Genomic DNA, 17,822 nt, shown 5'->3' on the forward strand with positions numbered 1-17,822 from the left:
AGTGATCGCCGCTAAACATTCGAGGAGTCTTTACTTTAAATAGACACGACTGTGTCAGCTCCTGGAAATCTAGCCCTCAGCTCCACCCCGATCTCACACACCCGTCACTATTAATCATGCACTCCCGAGGATCTGGCTTGGTATGAATTTCTAAAGGGCAGCAGAACTTCAGGAGCGGGGTTAAACACCTCGGGCTGAACACCGGATGACAGGGTAATGAGGAGAATCTCCATCCATCCTTTTTCCTTATCATGACAAGTACCCTGAAACTAATTTCCTTCAGGTCTCAGGAACATTCCAGTACATTCCACATTGTCAACACTGAGCAGAAATCTAGATCTGTGCCAGGTCTCCAGTACACGATACCTTTCACACCTTGGTTTGGTCCGGTTAGTCCACACAGACTTTTCTAGTCCCAGGATCCTGGCCAGCTCAAGCAGTGTTTTAGATTCTAAATCCATTTTGATTGGTTATAGCTGCTGTATTACAGTATCTCATGAGTAGACATGTGGACAAGAGCTCAGTGGAGTTTAGCTGCTTTGAAAAGGTGATGAGCATATAAAGCAACATCGGTTGTCCCTGCTGAATCTGGTTCCTCTCAAGGTTCCTTCCTGTAATTTTTTTAAAACAGCGAGTTTTTCCCTGCCACTGTCGCTCTCGGCTTGCTCAATAGGAGGTTTTTGGTCTGTTGGTCCCGGATTCTGTAAAGTTGCTTTGAGACTTTGAGAATGTCCATTGTAAAAAGCGCTATATAAATAATTTGACTTGACTTGACTGACCTTTTCAAAGCAGCTAAACTCCACTGAGCTCTTGTCCACAAGTCTACTCATGAGATACTGTCATACAACAGCTATAACCAATCAAAATAGATTTAGAATCTAAAACACTGCTTGAGCTGGCCAGGATCCAGTGATGAGAAATGGCTATGTGTGCACAAACCGGACCAAACCAAGGCAATCGTAGGATTTACCCTGGATCAAAGTAGTCTGCTGCCTGCTTTACGATATGCTCCAGGTCAATGACTGACACTTAAAATGAGACATAGCACAGTCCCATATACCCAGACTACAGGTAAAATCTCAATAGATGCCCATGACATCCAGCAGCAGATTCTGGTAGAGAACAGTGTCACACTACCTGCTTCTCATTACGACTGCTGTCTGATAGTCATTCGAACCAGCGTTCTAGTCTGGGACTCATTTCAATACACACTTGCAGATGCGAAAAACACACAATGACCTTCAGGGGCTTTAATAAATTAACAATTTTGACCTTGGTAGAAGTTGTAATAGTGAACAGCGTGGACTCTAGTGACCAAAGCAAGCAAGATCATCATACAGACCACAAAATCATCAAACACCATGTTCTAGGCATCTACCTCTGCTAATGCCTGTAGTGATTATAGCCTGGTGGATGAGGATGGACTGTCTAGTCTGTTCCTTTATCTCCACCAAAACGGTCCATAATTACGTCAATGCACCCCAACATAAACGCCAAGCAGCAGGAAAGCGAGGCACACACGACTCTGCTAAAGCCTCGGGAAGTGCAGAGAGTGGAAACTGGAGACCGTAATGGCTTAGTGGGATGAAGACAGATCGTACACACTTCATAAAAGTGCTCCGTCTCTTTCAACTCACGGTCTGTGCTAGAAGAAACAAAGAGGCTACAGAGAGAGAGTAATACGATATCGCTCTCTCAAATTCTTCCAGAAACGGCCTGATCCAAGACTGAGTCCAGGCAGACTGAGGTGCATGAAGGACCGAGGATCATAACCAGCTTCAGGAGATCCTACGATTGTACGTTTAATACAGCTAATTTGGGAAATTGGGAGAGACTCATGAAAAACTCTTAACAGACACAAACCAGACGAGATGGAGATTACAGAACTTGTCCAGACCCCATGTTGTGGTCCTGCTGTGGTGTGGTTCTTTATAACAGCTATTTAACTATTTGCTTACACATTATAAGAAGCAGAACCACTTCCTTCTGGCTGTGCTGTCGTTCTCCCATGGAGGGGGCCAAGAGTACTTGAGCATCATGCATGCATGTCTGGATTCACAGCTTTGCCACACTGTTTTTACAGCTTGCAATTGGATTGAGGGGCGCCCAGGTGGCGCAGCGGGGTAATCCACAAGCTCCCGGGTTCGAATCTCGGCTCTGCTACCGGTCGGCTGGGCACCCTTCAGCAGACACAATTGACTAATGCCTGTGGCAGACCAAATTAGCTTCCAGTCTGCTGGGTGGGAAAGACCAGACTAAGGACCGGGCGCCTGTACAGAAAGTGGAGGGGCGCAGAGATCGGGGTGTGGCTCAGTGTACGCGAAGCCGAACTCACTCGCAAATCCACCGAAGTACGGGTGAATAAGAAGGGATGGGTGGACTGCGCACACGTCGGAGAGAGTGTGTTAGGTGGATATAAACCCTCCTTGGATGCCATCGGGGTCCCCAGCAGCAGATTGGCTACGAATGAATCGAGTTTGAATCCCAGCACTGCTACCAGTCAGCTGAGCGCCCTCTAGCAGGCCAATTGGATGCAATAAATTGGGAGGAAAAGGCATGAATAAGAGAAGTGAAAAGCCAGGCTGCTGGAGCTCCAGGGGTTCGAATCCCAGGAACCTCTGAAAAGGCTGCTCATGCATGCATGTCTGGATTTGCAGCTGTGCCGCTTTGTTTTTGCAGCTTGCCGCTGCGCTCGAACTGGGCTCAGACGGGATGAAGTGAAAAGCCTCTACGTGATGGTTTACAATAAATGTGAAGATTTTGACTGAGTATTAAATGTGTTGTGACTTGTGAGGTCGTACGGGACGTGAAATACACCAGAAGAAGTAAAACACTCAGATATATTTAGAAAGCTGACAGACCCACAGACCTTCAGTATGAAAAAAAGAAAAGAAGCAGCACACATGGAAAGCGGAACCACTAAGTGACTCTGTTTGGCTGGAATGCCCTTGAACTCTGCATCTGAATCCTATAACAAGGTGCCGCTGACTAAAAAAAGGGCATCAGCAGATTGTTTCTTTTACAGCAGAATCACAGGGGGTTCAGTTCCACCAAAAAAAAACATAAACATTTATAAACTATTTCATCTTTCCACGATTTTCTTCAAACTAAATCGACATGACGGCATTTTTGTGAAGAAATAAACCTTTTAATTGGAACGATACTACAAATGTACGACATCTGCACGGCATTTCCTGTTCCCTGATTCTGCACACGCCCTTTAAATCAAATCCTGTACATGTGTTACTTCATTAAAGCATCGACATGTACAGTATACGGACACAAGTATTGAGACACCATGTCTAATTATATCTATAAATGTATGTGTTTCAGCGCTGACAGTGGCTAACAGCTGTAATAAATCAATTATTATTATTTTGAACAAAAATATAAGCTTCAATTTTGCAGCAACAGCTTAGGGAAGGCCCTTTTCTGCTCCCTGTGCACATGGTCCTGATCTCAGCCCCAGTCAACAGCTCTGGAATGGACCGGAACATGAGACGTCGTCTTTTGATCGAATGGGCACAAATTCCCACAGACATGCTTCAAACTCAAGGGATTTGAACTCCTGGAACTCCAGCAGCCTGGCTCTCACCATTATGCCACATTAGCATCATGTCCCAAAACTGATCATGTTTGTATGATATTAGGGTGTTAGATCAGAGATTAAGGTACTGGACTAGTAATCAGAAGATTGTCGGTTCAAGCCCCACTGTCACCAAGTTAGCACTGTTGGGCCCTTGAGCAAGGCCCCTAACCCTCAATTGCTTTGAATTGCTGAATTGTATTTGGTGATAACTCTAAGTTGCTTTGGATGAATGCAACTTACTGCAACGTCTGCTAAATGCTGCAAATGTAAATGTAAATATTATATTACAGATCCCTTAATTTACTTCGGGATTAATAAAGTATCTACCTACCTACCTACCTACCTACCTACCTACCTACCTACCTACCTACCTACCTACCTACCTACATCCATCCATCCATCCATCCATCCATCCATCTACAGAGTCACGTCATCAATCACATTACAAATAAAAGCACTAACGTATCAGACAGAGGATTAAGATTTTATAAAAATGGCACCCTGGTGGTGTAACATAAATAAAACAGCAGCAGCTGCGTTTCCATTCCACCAAAGTCCCAAATCCATCTGTGTGGTGCCTCGAACCCGTCGCTTTCCAATTTGTCTCTAATGTCGGGATTCTTGAGGGAACGACACAGCTGGACTTTTCAATCCTATCTTACACCACATGTGCTTTCCATTTCTGCTCGTTTCGTAACATTAAACCACCTCCTTGTTTCTACACTCACTGTCCATTTTATCAGCTCCTCTTACCATATAGAAGCACTTTGTAGTTCTACAATTACTGACTGTAGTCCATCTGTTTCTGTGCTGCTGTGTCTGATCCACTCATACCAGCACAACACACACTAACACACCACCACCATGTCAGTGTCACCGCAGTGCTGAGAATGATCCACCACCCAAATAATACCTGCTCTGTGGTGGTACTGTTGGGGTCCTGACCATTGAAGAACAGCATGAAAGGGGATAACAAAGCATGTAGAGAAACAGATGGACTACAGTCAGTAATTGTAGAACTACAAAGTGCTTCTATATGGTAAGTGGAGCTGATAAAATGGACAGTGAGTGTAGAAACAAGGAGGTGGTTTTAATGTTATGGCTGATCGGTATATATTTATATATATTTTGATTTTTATATATCATTACTGCATTACATTGACGTGTCGTTGTGTGACGCTTGTGATAATTGTGAATTAGCATTCATGCTAAATTAAAACATGCCATGTGACCAGCCACTGTGTAAGGCTGTAGTAACACGAAGATGAACCAACAGGAATGAAAACTGGACGTGCCACTCACTCTGAGACCAGGGAAGCCACCGGTGCCCGTCGCTCCAACAGGTCCCTGTTATAAACAACAACAAACAATAAGAGAACAACAAAATAGCCATCTTTCCCTTATTTTCCTCCTGATTTAGTCATATCCAATCACCCTATTGGATTTCGCTTCCTCTTTATTGCTGTTGACCTCCACTCCTGACCAAGGAGGGTCATGACTAATACACACCCCCTGTGAAGTACCAACTGCTTTCCTCTCTGGGTTCATATGGAGATCCGTATCGCGCTTGGAGAGTCACACACTGATCCCCATTATCCCTCGTCTTTGTGTAGCGCCATCGATCAGCCAGCAGAGGTCGTAATTGCAGCAGTTATTAGGAAACACCTTCAGGATCCAACCCGACGGTCCAAGTGGGCGCCCAGCCTGCCGGTAGCAGAGCTGAGATTCGTGAGCCGTTAATTAAAATGTTCAAGACGTATCGAGAGCCTAGAACAAATGTCTAGTCAAACACGCTGCTGATCAATCGTTCTTGTTCCTTCACGTGTCAGTTCGAATATATTTGGATAAATAAATCACATTTTTAATGCTACATTTCAAGCAAAGGTTGACAAGTGCATTTTTACCCTTTTGCACCCAATCCAGTAGCCAAGTGGAGCTCCTGTCTCTTTTGGCATCTAACTGAGGCAGACAAGCGCCTCTTCTTTTCACCCGCTAGGGGCGTGGTCTCACAGAGCGCAGTGTCGTGTGCAGACAGCCACGCACTGCCAATGGCGGCTGATCACGGACGGCAGTGCTTGGCTCTCTGTACACGACGAGGAAATCTGTTTCATCCATCGTCCCTCGTGTGTCTGTGTGGCCGCCCGACCGGCTGATAGCAGAGCTGAGATTCGAACTCTGAGTCACATGACCTGTTGATTCCATGAGGTGATCAGAGCTCGAACAAAATAACCCTTTGTATAAAATCGTACCTGATTCCCGTCTGGTCCCGGGGGGCCCCTCTCACCGGCATCCCCAATCACACCCTAAAAAACACACCATAAGTCACGCGTTATATATTTATACATCTGAATTTATGTGTTTCAGCCACAACAATTACTAACAGCTGTAATAAATCAGTCATACAGAGGACATGATATGCTTCTGACGTTGCAGCAACAGTTTAGGGAAGGCCCTCTCCTGTACCAGCATGACTGTACCCCTATAAAGGCATGAAGAAAATCTCAGTTTAATGAAACTCGTGTCCTGTACAGAGCCCTGACCTCAGTCCCACTCAACAGATCTGGGATGAACCGGAACATCGACTGAGGCTTTCTTGACCAACTTGAGTGCCCAGCCATATAAATTCTCTTTTGACCGAATGGGCACAAATTCCCACAGTCTTGTGAGAGGCCTTCTCATAAGAGCGGCTGTTGTTGTAGCTGAAAATATCACCAATCGTCCAACAAGCTGATGATCAGGCGTCCACATACTTTGTGTCCTTGTTTCGAGTGAAGATCTACGGGGGAGCATGTTGGCCTGGGTTTGTGTGGAGTTTGACATGTTCTCCTCATGTTCCATGGGTCTCCGCCTAGCTTCCCTTGAAAAAAATGGCTCTTCTTGATGAGATCGAGGGTTGAGCAAGCCGCAGTGGATTCCTAATCGGGAACTGGAACTGTTTAGGCCGAAAGATCTTCAGACTCCACATAGAAAGGACCCGGACCACTCCACCTGGGAATCAAACCCAGGACCTTCTTGGGATGGAGTTCAGGGAGGACCCCCCCTTTAATTTAGGAAAACAAGAACATAAGGATGGAGGGAACGAGGAGGAAATGGGAGCGAGGATCAATCAAGGACGGATTAAATCTGGAGTCAGGAGGAGTTGCAACCATGTTCTTACCCCCAAACCTTTGTTATTCCATAACTCTGATAAATCCTGTCTGGTGGCACCATGACCTGAAAGTTCCTCCTCAAGTTCTGAGTCCAAGAATTCGGTTCACAGTGAGAAATTTCATGTTGAGCTTAGAGATGATGACAGGATGAGCGAGGGTTCCTCAGATCTGAGGGACTCTTTGAACTTGACGGGAGTCTCTGGGCGTGGTGCCCACTTGGCATCGAGCCTCGACTGCTGCATTTACACGTGTTCTGTTTTACAAGGCCGACATGCTGGAACCCAAAGTTCATGATGTTCTCCTGAAACGTCACACCATCGTTCTCCACCCATCAACTCATCCCATTGTTCTTCACTCATCAACTCATCCCATTGTTCTCCACCCATCAACTCAAACCATCGTTCTCCACCTATTAACTCATCCCATCATTCTCCACCACTCAACCCACACCTTCATTCTCCACCTATTAACTCACACCATTGTTCTCCACCCATCAACTCATCCCATTGTTCTCCACCTATCAACTCATCCCATCATTCTTCACCCATTAACTCACACCATCGTTCTTCACCCATCAACTCATCCCATCATTCCCCACCTATCAACTCATCCCATCATTCCCCACCTATCACCTCATCCCATCGTTCTCCACCCATCTTTATTCCACCTTTATTCTACACCCATTAACTCACACCATTATTCTCCACTCATCAACTCACACCATTGTTCTCCACCCATCAACTCATCCCATCGTTCTCCACCATCAACTCATCCCATCGTTCTTCACCCATCAACCCATCCTATCGTTCTCCACCCATCAACTCATCCCATCATTCTTCACCCATCAACTCATCCCATTGTTCTCCACCCATGTTTTTTCAACTAATCCCTTTATTCTCTAGTAGTCATTATTATTTTGGCTGTTAACCAAACCACCACCTGCCACACACACACACACACTTGTAACTTGTTGACCCCTCTTGTTTACCTGGCATCCTTTGAGTCCTTCCTTTCCTCTAGGTCCTGGAATCCCCTGCAATAACAAAAGAGAGTATAAGTGACGCAGAGGAAGGAGGACGTCCAGAACACAAATCAAATATCGAGGAATATCAAGGAAACTCATGGTGAGGAGTGAGCATCACGGTTCTCTCACTGGTTTATACAGAACTGAGTGTGAGCGCTGTGATACCGGGACGTCTGTGATTGATTAAACGTGAGTGCGCCCCACACTGAGCTGTACAGGCAATAAGACCCACCAGTTCTAACCCGAACCACATGGACACGCCGACAACGAACAACAAACAAACGCAGATTTAACGGAACCGTAACGCTTTTCATAACCAAACAGTTTTGGAAACTGAGCTCTTGAATTGTTGCCATGTTATAACTAACATCATGATAAAACACGCCACAGATCCATTTTTCTTTACAGCATGATGGGGATGTAAACAAATCAACTAAAATATCACATCGAGCGATCCGTCCTGCCAAATCTGCAAGAGCAGAAGAGCTCAGAAGTTTACGTACACCTCAAAAACACACGCATGTCACGTTCATGTCTGGATTCTAACGATTATCGCAACACTTCTCTGTGCCCCTACCATATGCACAGGCTTTAACTGGAATGTACCTTGAAGCCATTTCTACGTCTAGGTCCCAGGATCATCTGTACAAGCAATTTTTGCTAAGCACAAAGTACATGGAGCAGTGGTCGCTTCACTGAGTAAGAAAGAATACGTTCAAAACACAACACACAGTCGAGAATTTTTATAGAAAATATATGATTCCAACTTTGCAGCAACAGTTTAGGGAAGGCTCATTGCTGGGCGAGTGCAGGCCACGCCTTCAACTATAGTGGATAAGTAGTGATTGAGAAGGAACTCTGAGAATGTTGGGTTGAAGTTCAGGGAGGAATTAATTTAAGAAAACGAGAATGTGAGGATCAATCAAAGACTGAGGAGTTTGAGCCGTGCTCTTACCCCCAAACCTCAGTTATTCCATAACTCTGATTTATATAAAGCCATTTTTATGTAGGTCCCAGGATCATCTGTACAAGCAATGGAGCAGTGGTCGCTTCGCCAAGTAAGAAATAATTTGTTCAAAACACAACACACAGTCGAGAATTTTATTAATCCAAGTGTCACTATATACAGTGTGGTGGAAAAAACCCTTAATGAAAGACCTCAGAAAGTGGATTATGAGTAGAAAAGAGTTTTATTTATTTAGTCTGCAGAGAAGGATCACAGTGGCCCATATAGAAACTCTGTAAATGTGATAAGGAGGAATGAAAATAATCACGCTTTATACTCCCATCAGTGAGCCTGTAGGACGGCGGAGGATTCCACCAGGAACTGGTCTAAACCATTTTTGGGATATCGGAATATAACTACTGGTAATCATGCTCTAAGCATATCCACACCTTCTAACTATCAGTAATACTCACACGGGGAGAACATGCAAACTCCACACAGAAAGGACCCGGACTGCCCCAAATTCCTCAACCCTTTTCCTATTGTGATTATCACCTGCGACCCACAGCCGCCCCATAAACACCGTACTTTAATCTCCCCCTCCAAAAGACGTGACACTTACCCTCTCTCCCTCGATGCCCAGCGGTCCCAATACACCCGGGGGTCCGATGAAACCCTAGAAATAAGACAAAGGCAAGGAAATAAGCAAGTGATACCTCTAATAGGTCTCTAATAAATCTATAGACAGAAGATGTTTGTTTGTTTATTAGGATTTTTAATGCCATGTTTTACACTTTGGTTGCATTCATGACAGAAACGGTAGTTACTCATTACCCAAGATTCATCAGTTCACAAGTTTATATCAAACACAGTCATGGACAATTTAGTGTCTCCAGTTCAGCTCACTTGCATGTTTTTGGACTGTGGGAGAAAACCAGAGCCCCAGGAGGAAACCCACAGAGACATGGGGAGAACATGCAAACTCTGCACAGAAAGGACCCGGACCGCCCCACCTGGGGATCAAACCCAGGACCTTCTTGCTGTGAGATAAAGAGTCAAGCGTCTGTCTCAAATCTTACTGATCTCTCTATACAGACGCATTTTACATCATCTCATGACTCCCGAGAAGAGGGCGTGTCTAAATTCGTAGACGCCTCAAAATGCTCCTGCTGAGACGTCTCATTCTGACCGAATAAGGAAGCAAACCAAAAGGCTCGTTGGTCTAGGGGTGGGAGAGGTTCTAATCACAGGGTCTGTCTGAAAACCTGGTGATCTCTCTACACAGGCGCATTATCGTCATCCTACACTCCCGAGAAGAGGGCGTGTCTAAATTCTTAGATTCCTTAAAATGCTCCTACTGAGGCGCCTTAATTCTGAGTGATGATCTGACTGAATGACGAGGGAGCGTCCGACGCCTCCTGAGCGCTGAGGGCAATCCCAGGAGCAACCAACGGAGTTCTTTTTAAATGTAAATAAATTCTGATTGATGTTTAATCTGTATAAAGGTGTAATTATACTAGTGTCGTTTATTTGTACATTCAGGGGTCAGGGACCGTTTTCGGTACACGGAGGGAGACGTTAGCTGGTGTGCTAGCGTGTTGTGCCGCCTCAGCCCGTGGGTTTGAACGTCCCGAGGCTAACTGTGTTAGCTTAGTAAGCTAAAACTGCAGTGACGCAATCGGCGTAATCTCTGTATAAGTAGAGCGTCTAAATAATCTGCTTTATGAGCTCGATGTCTTATTAGAATCCTCTCAACTGAGGCAGCTGATCAGGTAGCAGTAGGCAGCAAGGCAGCTCACCAGGTTTTTGAACAGACCCAGCTTTCCGTGTGGATGCAAGGGCACTTTGTTAAAATCCTTACATTAGCCTAGTGGTTAAGGTAGTGGACTAGTAATCGAAAGGTTGCTGGTTCAAGCCCCACCCACTGCCAGGTTGCCACTGTTGGGCCCTTGAGCAAGGCCTCTAACCCTTAATTGCTTAGACAAAATACAGTCACAGTACTGTAAGTCACCTTGGATGAAATGTAAATTTGGATAAACGTAAACACAAAAAGTCGCCTGAGGGATTCTGGGATGCGAACCCGCTTTAGCTCATATCCAGAAAGACCCTGCACCGACTACTGGTGTGTTTTACACATTTTATCCTGATCAGGGTCACAGTGGGTCCAGGTTCTTTCTGTTCTTTTTAAACACAGTGAGAGAAAGTAAAAGTGCTCACGTTTACACCTTTAGGGCCCGGGCGCCCCTCCGGACCTGCTAATCCCTGCAACAGAACACACACACACACACACACACACACAAACATCAGCATCATATTTACACACACACACACACACACACACACATCAGCTTCACGTTTACACACACACCCCCCGGCACTGATCACATTATCCCCCGTCTCTGTGCAGCGCCATCAATCAGCCAGCAGAGGTCGTAACTGCAGCGTTCATGATGCACCCCTATGGCCCTCCCACTCCCAGATAAGCCAATTATATCCATATAGGGGCCCGGTCGGCTGATAGCACAGCTGAGATTAACGTTATAACACTAATAAAAATCAAATACTGCCCAGTGAATCTTTAGTTCCTGTTCTACTGATCCTGGAGGGTTCATAAACCCGGAACTGGTTCTTTAAACGTTACTCTGGGTTGGAATTCAGCGTATCTAGTTTCTCGTTAGTTGGACGTTGGTCACTGCACCTGCCTGCCAGGGTAACCTGCTGCCCCGACCACGCCCGGCAATCCTGGCAAACCCTGCGGAGAGAGAAGAGAGAGAATCTGAGAACACGGACAGACGGACGGAGGAATAGAACAGGTTCCGTTCTCTACATCTCTACGTGTACCTTTTCTCCCGGCAGACCTGCTGGACCTGGATATCCTTTAGGACCCTGCAGATAAAACAGAGCAGAGGAGAATCAGGACGAGCTGCAGAACAAACAGGAACGTTCACTGAGGAGAGGAAGAAAAGGAAGCAGCTCAGTATTCTCATTCCTCCTGTGTGTCTGCGCTCAGGTCTCCTTCCAAGTTCAGCTGCATTTTTGGGGATTTTGTTGCCTCAGGCCCCCCCCCCCCTTAGATAAGGCTAATTCTCTCCAAACCATCTAAACCTTTCAGGCCTTCAGACTGAAACTCCCAGAATTACGCACAAGAGACGAGTCAGGACAACAGCGGAGGAGACGAGAGGTCAAACGAACAGCAGGTAAAAACTTCACGTCTCCTCCTGTGGTCTGACGTGTCTGCTGGGGGTCTCTCCTGACACGCCTGAGTGTGTAGTTTCACCAGGTATAATCAGACCACATCATACCAAAGGTGTGTAATATAATGAGACCAGGGAACCTCACATAACAACCGCTCCTAAGACCTACCGCCCTGTACCAGTCCCAGTGCCGACATAAACAGATCCCAGTCAATGCAGCACCAAAGGTTTACCAGGAAGTTCCCAGTTAAGACACCAAAGCTTCCAGTTCCACCGTCTAAAGATCCCAGTTGCAGTATTAAAGGTCTTGCTTCCAGTACAAGTCCCACTTCTAGTACAAATCGTCCCAATTCCTAACCAATAGCACTGGTTTTAGTACCAAGTGTCCCAGTGTGAGCAATACATTTCAGCTCCAGTACCAACTCCACCTTTAGTACGAGTTTTCCAGATCTAGTGTCATAAATACTTGTTCCAGTACCGAATCTAAACCAAGTTCCACCACCAGCGGTTCCAGATCCAGTAAAACAGTTCCAGATCCAGTAAAAACAGTTCCAGATCCAGTAAATACAGTTCCAGATCCAATAAAAACAGTTCCAGATCCAGGAAAAATGGTTCAATGTCCATTAAATATGGTTCCAGATCAAATAAATACAGATCCAGTAAAACCAGTTCCAGATCCAGTAAAAACTTCCAGATCCAGTAAAAAAGGTTCCAGATCCAGTGAAAATGGTTCCAGATCCAGTAAAAACAATTCCAGATCCAGTAAAAACAGTTCCAAATCCAAACAGTTCCAGATCCAAACGGTTCCAGCGTTCCCAGCGTTGATAACAAACAACAAAAATCCCAGTTGTAGAATTGAATTTATCACTTCTAGTTTTGATTCAGGACCAAAGGTTCCTGGTGACAGTTCCAACTATCCAGTTCAGACCCAAAGCTTACAACTAGAACCACATGGGTGGCTGTTTGGACCGTTCTCATGGACTAACATGCAGTTAGAAACCCCTGTTGAAGAGCAGCCGATGGAGGACTCAGTACTACTCAATAGATGAGCCGGATCAGGGTCATGTGGTTTTGAGGAGCAGAAAATGAGAACTCTGCAGGGCAGCGGGTCTCCATGGTTGGACTTGAGAACATCTGAGGGTTGGAACATTTTGGCCTTTCACCCCGAGCTCTGACAACACAGTGACGCGTCAGGGACGGTAGTTTAGACCATGACTATTCCTGGTCATGCTCATCTGGTCTTCATGAGAAGGTCTTTATGGTCCATAACCACAGTGTTTAACGCCACGTTTCAGATGAAAGTATCCAAACTCCTGTTAACATCTACAGTTTAATAAACAGGTTTATCGACCGTGGTTTACTGCACTCAGGTGAAACATTTAGACCTAAATAAAGCTCTCACACTAAGAAACTAGACATTAGGGCCAAAAGTATGTGAACATCTGACCAGGAGCTTGCTGGACCATCCATTCCAAATCCATTGGCATTCATATGGACGCTAGAACAGCCTCCATTAATCATGCCTCTGTCCAGTCAAAACAGCCTCTGTAAGCTGGCAGCTGGCATTCCAATTCATCCTAAAGGTGTTTAGCAGGTTTAAAGTCTCCAAAACCTCAAAGCAAACCCATCAAACCACATCTTGCAGTCATACTGGAGGAGAAAAGGATCTTTCTCAAACTGACGCGAATTATTTTATATAATTGATGCTGCGAAACCTTCAGCACTAGATGAAGCCAAAACACCTGAACCCAATGACGAGCAGGTGTGTCCACATACTTTCAGTCAGCTCCCCTGTCAGACCAGCAGATGGTTCTCATGAGGAAGAGGGCTCGAAGTAATTTGTCTCGTGTTCTGGAGAAAGCTAGATGAGATTATCTTGACGAATCTGAAAAATGATGCACGTGTCCTTCAAGCCAAATGAGTTGAACATGTGATTCACCTCAAACTGCTTTTCATCTACGAGCGCACATCATCCTCTCAGTCGTCCTCCACAATCCTGCTCAGATGTTCAGGAGTGGCTTTAGATTAGGTTAAAAGGCACAACAGACACAGGTCCATCCATCAACCTTCTTCAGCAGCAGCACAAAAGCCGAGCCTTCTGTAGGACATCTGGACCGGGTTCAAACACAGCATACAAGGTTCTTTCCATGAAATGCGCCGGTGCTGATGAGCGATGCAGCTCTTGATCTTGGACATGTCAGTATTTTTACTCTCGGACGTTGATCCTCACAGTTACTGTTTCCATCTCATTCAAGACAAGATGTTTCATTATTATCAGAGCTGCTGTGAGTGCAGGAGTTCACCCTGCTAGTGCATTACAGAGTGACACACACTGACCCCTTCATACACACTATATGGGCAAAAGTATTGGGACACCTGACCATGAGCTTGTAGGACGTCTCATTCCAAAACCATGTGCATTTGTGTTGAATCACTAGGTACTATGTAATACTAAATCTGTCTGTCTGTCTGCCTATCTATCTATCTATCTATCTATCTATCTATCTATCTATCTATCTATCTATCTATCTATCTATATAAATATGTATTTGTCTATCTATCTGTCTGTTTATCTTTATGTCTGTCTGTCTGTCTGTCTGTCTGTCTGTCTATCTATCTATCTATCTATCTATCTATCTATCTATCTATCTATCTATCTATCTATCTATCTATCTGCCTGCCTGCCTATCTGTCTGTCTGTCTGTCTGTCTGTCTATGTATCTATCTATCTATCTATCTATCTATCTATCTATCTATCTATCTATCTATCTATCTATATAAATATGTATTTGTCTGTCTATCTGTATGTCTGTCTATCCATCTATCTGTCTGTCTGTCTATCTTTAAAAATGTCTATCTATCTGCCTGCCTGCCTGCCTGCCTATCTATCTATCTATCTATCTATCTATCTATCTATCTATCTATCTATCTATCTATCTATCTATCTATCTATCTATCTGTCTGTCTGCCTGTCTGTCTGTCTATCTTTAAAAATGTCTATCTATCTGTCTGTCTATCTGCCTGCCTGCCTGCCTATCTATCTATCTATCTATCTATCTATCTATCTATCTATCTATCTATCTATCTATCTATCTATCTATCTATCTATCTATCTATCTATCTGTCTATCTGCCTGTCTGTCTGTCTCTCTGTCTATCTATCTGTCTGTCTGTCTGTCTGTCTGTCGGTCTGTCTGTCTGTCTGTCTATCTATCTATCTATCTATCTATCTGTCTGCCTGTCTGTCTGTCTATCTTTAAAAATGTCTGTCTGTCTGTCTATCTTTAAAAATGTCTATCTATCTGTCTGTCTATCTATCTGCCTGCCTATCTATCTATCTATCTATCTGTCTGTCTGTCTGTCTGTCTGCCTGTCTATCTTTAAAAATGTCTGTCTGTCTGTCTGTCTGTCTATCTTTAAAAATGTCTATCTATCTATCTATCTGTCTGTCTATCTATCTATCTATCTATCTATCTATCTATCTATCTATCTATCTATCTATCTATCTGCCTGTCTGTCTGTCTGTCTGTCTGTCTCTCTGTCTATCTATCTATCTATCTGTCTGTCTGTCTGTCTGTCTGTCTGTCTATCTATCTATCTGTCTGCCTGTCTGTCTGTCTATCTTTAAAAATGTCTGTCTGTCTGTCTATCTTTAAAAATGTCTATCTATCTGTCTGTCTATCTATCTGCCTGCCTGCCTATCTATCTATCTGTCTGTCTGTCTGTCTGTCTGCCTGTCTATCTTTAAAAATGTCTGTCTGTCTGTCTGTCTGTCTATCTTTAAAAATGTCTATCTATCTGTCTGTCTGTCTGTCTGTCTGTCTATCTATCTATCTATCTATCTATCTATCTATCTATCTATCTATCTATCTATCTATCTATCTATCTATCTGCCTGTCTGTCTGTCTGTCTATTCATTTTTATCAACCATCTAATCATGATTATGGTTTCACTGGTAAACCCCACGTGCAAGGCTGGATTATCCAGAACAGGGTGCCAATCCATCACAAGGTTTCCCATCCATCAGGCATAGCCAATCATGTCTGTGTAGACACCCGACTGGCCAACAGCGATTCAAACCAAGTCATGGGCTAGATTGATACAGTCGGCTCGCCAACCTGCAGCCAGCTAATAATGGTAAATAATCATTTGAAAACACTTCCAGTACCAGACTTTTCATGACACATGAACATAAGCTCCACGTGACCCTCCCACAGACACCTGGACCAGTCACAAGTTCGCACATCGCAGCTATAGCAAGAAGAGACCCCGTCCGACCTTCCCTCCCTCAAACACAGCCAGATCAGCAGCTCTGCTGAGATTCAAACTCACAAGTTAGACCCCTGCACCACCCGAGCGTCTGCGGGCAGCGCCGTCCTGCTGAGACAATCCAAGTTCCAGTGTCAGGAGCTGTAACGAATACTGTACATCTCACGCTGAGGGACTAGCAATAAAAACAGAGCTTTACAGCTAACGCCTCGTGTGGGCCGACTTGTGGAACCTCTCACGTCTTGTAAAACGGCGCATAAACTGGGGAAAGAATTAAGCAGTGGAGCAAACTTACCAGCGGACCTGGAAAACCTTTAGGACCTGGGAGACCTGGAGGTCCTCTAGCACCCTGGGAAAAGAATAAAAACATTAGAAAGGAGGTGTAGGTGATGTAGAAATCAGTCTGAAGCTCAAGGACACATGAAGCGAGAGCTAAAGGGAGAAATAAAGAGGGAACTATATGACTGAAAGTATGTGGGAACAGTTTGGGAAAGGCCCTCTTCTGTCCAACATAACAACCTCTTCTGCCCCTGTGCACCAAGTGAGGTCCATAAGGACGTGGTTTGATGGGTTTGGTGTGGAGAAATTCCAGAAACATGTACCAAACCAACATGGCCTGACTTAGAAGCATAAACACCTTTGGGATGAATCAGAACACTGACTGTGAGCCAGGCCTTTTTATCCAACATAAATGCCTGACTACTTTTTTAAGGAACACTTCCAAAATATTGTGGAAAGCCTTCCCAGATCAGTGGAGGCTCTTACGTCTGCGAAAGGAGGAGTTAACTTCAATTTAATGGACGTGGGTTTGGTACGAGATGTCCAACAGGTTTCAAGTTTATTTGTCATTTGTATAAATGTTAGCAACAACTGAAGATTGAAATGTGTGCTGGGAGGCTCGGGAACTCTACAAAAGTGAACATAAAGAGAAAAGAAATAAGCGAAAAGAAAGCTCAGGGTCAGGTGTCCATATACTTTTGGACGTACAGTGTAGTGTACTTTATTGTAGAAATGTCACTCACTCACCTTCTTAACCTATTATCCAATTAGGGTCTTGGGGGGGGTGGGGGGCTGGAGCCTATCCCAGCTTTTTAATGGGTGCAAGGCACACAAAAACACCCTGGACGGGGCACCAGTCCATCGCAGGACACACACACACACACACACACACCCTTTCACCTATAGGGCAGTTCACCTGACTGCATGTTTTTGTACTGTGGGAGGAAACCCACACAGACACAGGGAGAACATGCAAACTCCACACAGAAAGGACCCGGACCGCCCCACCTGGGGATCGAACCCAGGACCTTCTTGCTGTGAGGCGACAGTGCTACCCACCGAGCCACTGTGCCACCCTGTGGAAATGTCTCAAGCTGAAAATCAACCCTACTGGGGACAACATGAGGTGTGAGGTATGATTGCTGATTTACCTGTTCTCCTTTCATGGCCGGACCTGGGGACTCTCCGGGGTCACCCTTCGCACCCTGTGGATAAAAAAAATCACCAAAAAGGTCATTCTGTCATATTGTGGCACTGGCGAGATGCAAGGAAGCATAAAGCTCTTTTATTATTAAGGGCGTGGAAAAAGCAACCAGATCAAGAGGAACAGGAGGACATGAACAACACCATCAATGATAATACCAACTACAAAA

The 17,822-nt window shown here is 44.8% G+C and overlaps 1 protein-coding gene across 1 annotated transcript in view; it reads right to left on the reverse strand.

Moving 5' to 3' along the window:
• The window catches only part of LOC134333937 (collagen alpha-1(XXIV) chain), a gene marked incomplete at its 5' end in the record, with an annotated part of 86,759 nt that overhangs the window by 41,325 nt on the left and 27,612 nt on the right, over positions 1-17,822 (reverse strand). The window contains 9 exons of the mRNA XM_063016104.1: positions 4,892-4,936; positions 5,839-5,892; positions 7,727-7,771; positions 9,331-9,384; positions 10,926-10,970; positions 11,407-11,460; positions 11,550-11,594; positions 16,466-16,519; positions 17,601-17,654. Of these exons, the coding sequence (XP_062872174.1) occupies positions 4,892-4,936; positions 5,839-5,892; positions 7,727-7,771; positions 9,331-9,384; positions 10,926-10,970; positions 11,407-11,460; positions 11,550-11,594; positions 16,466-16,519; positions 17,601-17,654 (450 nt within the window). The remainder of the gene's footprint in view (positions 1-4,891; positions 4,937-5,838; positions 5,893-7,726; positions 7,772-9,330; positions 9,385-10,925; positions 10,971-11,406; positions 11,461-11,549; positions 11,595-16,465; positions 16,520-17,600; positions 17,655-17,822) is intronic.

The sequence above is a fragment of the Trichomycterus rosablanca genome, chromosome 19, assembly GCF_030014385.1.
Source record: "Trichomycterus rosablanca isolate fTriRos1 chromosome 19, fTriRos1.hap1, whole genome shotgun sequence".
In the NCBI taxonomy this organism is placed as follows: Eukaryota; Metazoa; Chordata; class Actinopteri; order Siluriformes; family Trichomycteridae; genus Trichomycterus; species Trichomycterus rosablanca.